General features: G+C 57.7%; 1 protein-coding gene across 1 annotated transcript; it reads right to left on the reverse strand.

Moving 5' to 3' along the window:
• Positions 1 to 1,394: 1,394 nt before the first annotated feature.
• Positions 1,395 to 2,552, reverse strand: B3GNT3 (UDP-GlcNAc:betaGal beta-1,3-N-acetylglucosaminyltransferase 3). Its single transcript, XM_034755556.1, has one exon. The coding sequence runs from the start codon at positions 2,550 to 2,552 to the stop codon at positions 1,395 to 1,397; it is 1,158 nt and encodes a 385-aa protein (XP_034611447.1).
• Between the last annotated feature and the right edge of the window lie 4,962 nt (positions 2,553 to 7,514).

Below are 7,514 nucleotides of genomic sequence, written 5' to 3' on the forward strand. Positions count from 1 at the left end.
TCCGGGTAACTTTCTTGACTGAGCAACAGAAATTGCCGGTGGGTCGAGTGTAACAGCAATTCAGATCTCGGGTTTGCCCTCTGCTCGGGCAGATCCAGGGAGGGTTGTATGTTGGGCCTCTACCAGCCCCCCGTGCCCATCTGGCCGTGCCAAGTCCTACATGAACCAAGCCACAGGCCTGAATGGAAAGGGCCCAGTTCAGTTAGTAACTATCAGACGTGTCCTGCAAGGGGGGGGGGGCCGCCCCACACACACACACACACACACACACACGCCCTCCTGAGCTTTTCTACAGCTGCCCCAGAGCCACCCGGGGGGCTGACGCTCTGATCCTTCAAGCTGGTTTATCTCCCGCTTTGCCCCCTGCCAGCTTAGTCCATAGGGCAAACAGACTCACAAGGAGCAGGGGCGGGTGGGGAGCAGACACCGCCTCTCTCTGCTCTCAGCCCTGCCAGTCAATATATCCACCAACCAGACCGTTAGCAGCAAGGGACTGGGCTGGAGCTGAGGAGGCCAGAGATCCCCTGCGGGCCCAGCTGAGAACACCAGACTCATCCCCCTCGTACTGTCTGCTTCTGCATCGGAGCCCCAGAGCCAAATTCACCCAGGGCTCGCTAGGCACCACTCCATTGACTTTACAGGGCCACAACTGGTTACGCCAGGGCAGATCTGGCCCGCGAGCTCTGGAGTGGGGATGTGCATGACACCCGTCTCCAGCGCTTAGGGCCGCCGGTGAAACAGGGGCTGGGCCTGGGATGCGAGCCAAGCTCCTCATGCGAGACACCCTACCCATTTCCTGCTGCGTTTGGACCTTCGGCCCCAGAGACGCAGTGTCTGGGCATCAGCCAAGCCAGTAACATCCTGCCCCAGGATTCGGGCATCCAGGTGGCAATGTGCCCGTTAGTCAAGGAGGCAGAAATTCCCCCCTCAACCCCAGAGAGATGCCGGTCTGGCGGCCTTCTGGCAGTTGCTTTCTCGGAGGTAGCCGCCCCAAAGGGATCCCTGCAGCAGCTCGAAATGCTTATCGCCGCCACGGGGAAGGGAGGAGCTGTGGGAAAAGCTTCTGATATCCCAAGAATGGCAAATGGGCCAAACCAGTTGGGACAAGACCAGAAGCCAGTGAGCTGTTCAGCATCTCTGTGCACCTCATGCATGCTAGCCAACCGAGTGTCAACCGTAAGTCCTGCTGAGGCTCGTTCCTGGAAGTCCCGCCCCCTGGAGCCGGGACTTCCTGGAATAGGCCTCAAGAGCAAGAAAGAGGTGATGGGTCTGGAGCATTTGGGGCACAGCAGCAAAGACCTAGATGGGCGGCATCACCCGCCAATGCCCTAGCACCTTCAACCTCGCATTACATCCCTCCCCGGTGCCCCCTCCCCTCGGATTCCAGGGTCCGCTCAGACACTCTGATAGACTTGCAGCTTCTTCCCGCAGTGCAGGTCCGGCTCGTGAATGGCCCGCCACATCACCAGCATCTCGTAGGGCACGAAGCGGTGCACCAGCAGCAACTCCTTGTAGTAGCAGGGATCAAAAGACTCCAGCTTGGAGGAGGGCACCCTGACGCCCACGGTCCGGATGCCCATGTGGGAGGCCGGGGCCAGCCCGGCTTTCTGCAGGCACATACCCAGGTAGACGTCGTCTATGGGGAAGAGCTCGATGCCCAGCGACTCCTTGTAGATGGTGCGGGCAGTGAAGCCGGACATGAGTATCCCGCCGCCCGCGCAGTAGGGCGGGTAGGAGTTGGTGGTGGAGACCTGCTCGGGCACGTAGTACTTGCTCCACTTCTCGCGGATGGGGCCCACGTTGGCGATCAGCTGCCCCACGTAGAGGTGCCCGTCGCCGTCGTTGGCGCCCCGCATGCCCAGCAGGTACTGCACCACGTTGTCCGTGTTGGCGAAGACGTCGTCGTCCCCGTTGAAGAGGAAGCGGGCGCCGGGGCAACGGGCCTCCAGCCAGCTGTGGAACAGCACCTGCTTGAGGGTCAGGTTGAAGAAGCTGTCAAGGAACGCCCACTGCAGCACGTCCCCATGCTCCGCCGCCTCCAGCCGCAGCAGCCGGTTCAGCTTCCAGGCCTCCCGCGCATCCCCCGCCTCCCCGGAGAGGAAGAGCCTGCGGATCCGGACCCCTTGGTACGTCCTCTCCTCCCCCCAGGTCTTGCGGATGATCTCCCGCCGCTCGTAATTCCCGGGCAACGACTTGATGGCCAGGAGAAGGAAGACCCCTGGGGAGCCCTCGGCCCCCCCGCACTTGTCGGGGGCGTCCAGCAGCTGGGGGAATTCCTTGCAGTGCTTGTAGCGCAGGAAGTCCTGGATGTGGCCGGGCAGGTCAGCGAAGCCGGAGATGTCGGCCACCGAGGAGTTCTCCTTGCACTCGGGGACGTGACGCGGGGTGGTGGGGACGCTGGGCGTGGGAGTGGAGGGGCTGGTACTGCTGACTCTTGTGACAGCCTTCCTCACGTGCTCGCCCTCGTTGGTCACGAAGAGGAAGAGGAGGCCGCCGATCCCCACCACGGTCAGGATGAGGACCTCAGGTTTGCAGCCCCGGCGGGACAGCATCTTCCTCTGCAAGAGAGACAGAGATGGGAGCTGAGAACCAACACACGGCTGCACCTCCAACCATTCGCCCCATCCCTGCCCTGCTGGGGGCGCAAGCACCTCCTGCTGCCCGAGCCGGCTGCCCTGCATCCCCTGGGCTCCTCTCTCCACTCCTCTCCCCTCGGTTAGAGCCCTGGCCCCAAAGCTCGACTCCAAAAGCCATTTTTAGGCACCTGATTTGAAGCGGCCGGATTTTCAGAGGTGCCAAGCGACCACCATCATTGATGGAAAGCCTGGCTGTTAAAGCCAGCCTGGCATCCCCTGCAGACTGGCATCCCCACCCGCTTCCCAGCAACAGCCCCTGACTGTTTACTCAAGGGGTGGATGGGCAGGTTGAGAAAAGGCGACTGCACGAACACCAGTTCGGGGCATTTCTCCATTCCCACCGCCCCCGCCGATCAGCTTAGGAGAGTAGCTCACAATAAGTGCCGGGAATTAGACGTCGCTCCATTGCTGCAGGGATTTGGAAATCAGATTCCCAACACACCTGGGGGAAAACGTACTACACACCCTGGACATCATGACCAGGGCACCCTGCAGAACGTCACGGCAACGCCGGGGGCAGAAGGCAGCTCCTCCTCCCACCTAGACTAAGGGAGAAGCTCCATGAAGCAATATAGGCCCTATGACACACAGTCTAGGGGTTCCGGTTCCACCCAATAGAAGGCAACGGTGCACACACACACACACACACACACACACACACACACACACACACTTTAGACTCCACCCTCCTTTCATACTGTAAGCACAGACACACCCGTCAGGGACTGGACATCCAGGGGATGCAAGGTGTCCCCACCAGCCTGGTTACTGCTCGCCATTGGCATGGGAACCTGGCATTCTAGAACCCTAGAATCCTTTGCTTTCTAGACAGGAAGGGGCTGTGGCAACAGCTTGCCCCATAGCACCCAACAGCCACTTAGGGTCAGCCAGGAAGACCAATGAGCTCAACGGAGAGACTTGCTTCGGATCAGGCCCCCTTGCGTCTCCCCCACTGCAATCCCCCCGCCCCAGCTCCACGGCCTATGGGCACACACAGACACTAGCACGCTAGCCGCAGGACACCGTCTGTGCAGAAGCAAGGTGCCCCACAAGGACAGCGAGCTACCTGGTGGGTCGAGGCAGGCTCAGCTTCACTTAGCTCAGGTCCAGAGGCGGCCTGTCTGGGGCTCCAGTCACTAGCCCCAAAGCCAGGAAAAACCAGCAATTCATTCCCTCGCCCATCCCTGCGGCTGAGAAGACCGGTGACGCTGCTGCTTCTGCCACAGGGACGCCACCCATCGCAGTCACCGACCCTCGCCAGCGTAGGAGGATTCGTGAGTCTACACAGAGCAAAACTGGCTTTACCCGCCCGTTTCTGACTGAAAATGGGGAGGAGGAAGCGGGATCAAAGAGTCTCATTTCTCCTGCACCCAACAGAGGCCCGGTACGGCTTCGAGGGATGACCAGGACATTGAGGGGAGAGCTCTCCAGGGATTTAAAAACTGATCAGCGGCAGCAGTGACAGTCTAGGCTCTTCTCCGTTTTGTTCAAGGTTTTAAAAGGCTGCAGCAAATGCCAACCGCAACCAATGCCTTTCGGGAGGGTGCTTTGGTCAAAGCAGCTCCTGGTGTGTCCCTCATCAGCCTGGACCAGAGCGCGGCTTGCGTTGCACTGAAAGGAGATTTTAAATTAGCACCATTGGCTGCCTTCCTAGTGTGTGGTTTCACACTTTGTGCTCTGCTACACACACACACACACACACACAGTTGTACATGTAGACCTTTTCCTTTCTGAATCAGCTTCTTTCTTCTTCCACCATCAGACACCCGATCACAGCAGCTATGCTCATCATGCCCTAATGGTCTCACACGGGAGAAGGGGGGGAGCTGCAGAGCACCATTTAAAGTGGGGTGTAGATTTGCCCCATCCCCACCTCCCGCCCCCCCAGCAGCCTCATCCCCCATGGCCCAGTAACCCCTGCACCCACCCCCTTCCTGGAGTCTCAGTCCTCGAGGGAGCGCCTCTGCTGTCCCTCCCTGCCCCTTCCTCACCTTACCCCTTGGGTGACGGGTCCGCCCCCTTCCCAGCTGGCCCTGGAACTGAGAGGAGCTGCCCTGGTTTTGGCAGGTGAGGACCTGGCCTGCCCCTCTGGCAGAGCAGGATCTGGGTGCCAGTCCCGGCACGCCCCCGGCCGTGATGTGTGCAGCTCCTACTTGCCCGATCTCTGTGCTCGCAGCTGCACAGGCACCCGGCAAAAAAACCCGCCAGCAAATGACATCTCGAGGCTGGCCAGAGAGTACAAAAACCGGGCGGGCCAGTCCAAAACCGGCCCCGTCAGTCCAAAACCGGCCGGGTGGCTACCTGATCTCATGGACATGCTAAACACTGGTCAGGCCACAGGCTGGGTGCCTCCCCGCCCCGCCCCAGCTCCACGGCCTATGGGCACACACAGACACTAGCACGCTAGCCCCAGGCCACCTTCTGTGCACCCCCCCAAAGCCTACTGACAAAGAAGGCGGGCCTACAATTAAGGGGCTGAACAAGGAGCCAGAGGTTTCACTCAGTGGGTAGGTCACTGCAGCGCTCTGGGGTGTTGCCATCACTACAGAAAACCAAGGGAGAAATTGACTCACTCAGCCACCTTGCTGCAAAACCACAGTGGAAACAGGAGCCGGCCTCACGCTCTCAAGCCGCACGCACCACATGCCCCCTGTCTCCAGCAGCATTTCACAGGGACAGAACTACCCCTGCTTGCTCTCTCTCCGGGCACTTTGGGGTCAGCGAAGACAAAGCCTGTGCCTTAGTTCCCCACGGGTAAAACGGGGTAATCGTCCTTCCTTGGTCTGCCTGGTCTCCTTGGATTGCAGGCTCTGCCTCTGGCCTCCCTACCGGGGTGGCAGCATGCACCTAATTAACGAGCAGTCCCTCGCCAAGCCCCAGATAGAGCTCTGGCCACCTCATAGAAACACCAGAGACAGCGTTGTCTAGTGGGGGAAGCAGCAGGCTGGGAGCCTGGCGTGCAGCCTCAGCAAAACAAAAAAAAACCCACTCGCTCTGGGTCTCAGCTGGCTTGGTAACCCACCCCGACTTCCCGGGAGTTTGCAAGGATTAGTCCATGTTTGCAGAGCTTGCCGACACCCAGCAATGTCGCCCTGAATAGCAAATTGTGGACATTGGCAGAGCATGTAAAGAAAACCAGAAATCAGATCTTCAGTAAGCTGCGTTGCTAACGTATTTGCTATCAATGGGTCCCAACGCATGGTACAGACTTAACAAATTAACCCTCGCAATGCCACCCACCAGGTGGTGGCCACTTTTAGCCCCATGCTACAGCCAGGGGAAAAGATTTGCCCAAAGGTCACAGTCAGTAGAAGGAACAGAACCCAGGAGTCCTGACCACTGGCCTCCCACCAGACTTCACACTTCCTCCCAGCGCCAGGAACAGAACCCAGAAGTAGAACCAAGTGAATTGATTTGTCAATTGGCGGGGGGAGAGGGGGGGGACAAACTGAAAAAGAAAAAAAAATTTCAGTTTGAACCCAATCTGAATGTGTCCAGTTTTTCCTCACCAAATATTTGTTTGTTTTAAGTCAAATGAAACATTTTGTTTGTTACAAAATAATTTGGGGGGGGGGGGTGTTTTTTTCCCTTTTTTTGGTTTCAATTTGCTACCGTTCTAAATGACATACCATCACCAAACAAAAACTTGAAAGGTTTCATTTCAAAATGGATGAAACAGTTTTGACGTCTTTAGGAAAATATGGAATTTTTTTCAGCTGAAACTATTCACTGAATTCGACCCAAATTTGCAAATAGTTTTAGTGCCTGGGGGGGGGGGGGGGGGGGGGGAAAAATGCATTTTTGGTGAATTTATTGTTCATTGAAAAAGTTTCCCCCAGCTTGCCCCAGAAGTTCCAAATCGTCTAGGGAAATGGTAAAAATATTTGGGGGTTTCCTCCCCATATCCCTCAACATTTTCTCTTTCCTCTTCTCTTCCCCCAACAAAAAATCCGGAAATAAAAAAAAATCAGTTTTCAGAAAAGATGATTTTGTATTTTTTTTAAACACTAAAAGAAAATCCCCAAATTAAAACATTTTAGCAACAATTTTCATCTTTCCAACACACAAAAGAAAAAGGGAAATCTCCTCCCCCACCCAAGGTGTTTTTCTGTCTCCTGGCCCAGCTGGTCCCCGGCACACGAACTGCTGCTCGGTCCCAGCTCCCGGGCCTCTGCCTGCCCGCGGGAGCCGCTGCTCGCGAACCTCCGAGCACGGCCAGGGGGCTACCCTGGACCAGGCGTTGCGCAGACACAGGTGCCACCTGCCCAGGTTGCCCATATGGGGAAGCCGAGCTGATCCTGGCATCCTCGGGTGGCTCTCCCAAGCATTGGCAGCCCCCGCGGCTTCCTGGCAGTGCTGGGTCTTGTCCCCTCTCCCCCTGAGCAGGTCCCCTCGGGGCGGGTTTGTGGGCAGTCTGGTCCTCTGCCCACGCTACTCTGCCATTGTTAGCAGCCTATCCAGGCATTCCCTGGATATACCCACGGGGCACAAGGCCTAGTGCTTCTCAATGTCCCACCTGTAATAGCTAGTGGGTTAGAGCCACCCCCCGGGCTCTCTGTGGTTTGCATTGGCATCACCTTACCCTGGCGTTTCACACTAGATCACTTTCCCGGCACGCTGCCACGTGCGTCACCCCCGTTCGGCCTAGCCCCCCTTCTGCCTGTCAGAGGATTTGGGGGGCAGTTCTGATCAGGAAAAGGGGGGATTCTCTGGCATCATCCTGAAAGCAGCAGAACGACTCAGAAACATGGACGCCGTCTCGTTTGGGAGTCTGCATTCATCGCTGCAGCTGCCACTGGCCGCTTCCTGGGAGCCTAGGTCTGGGTCCCTCAAACCTCCCATTCCTGCCCTCTCTGCTGGACGACAGCCCCTGGGATT

This window comes from Trachemys scripta, chromosome 22, assembly GCF_013100865.1.
Source record: "Trachemys scripta elegans isolate TJP31775 chromosome 22, CAS_Tse_1.0, whole genome shotgun sequence".
NCBI lineage: Eukaryota > Metazoa > Chordata > Testudines > Emydidae > Trachemys > Trachemys scripta.

Coding starts and splice junctions, on each gene's coding strand:
- B3GNT3 (XM_034755556.1), bottom strand. CDS start 2,552: ATGCTGTCCCGCCGGGGCTGCAAACCTGAGGTCCTCATCCTGACCGTG.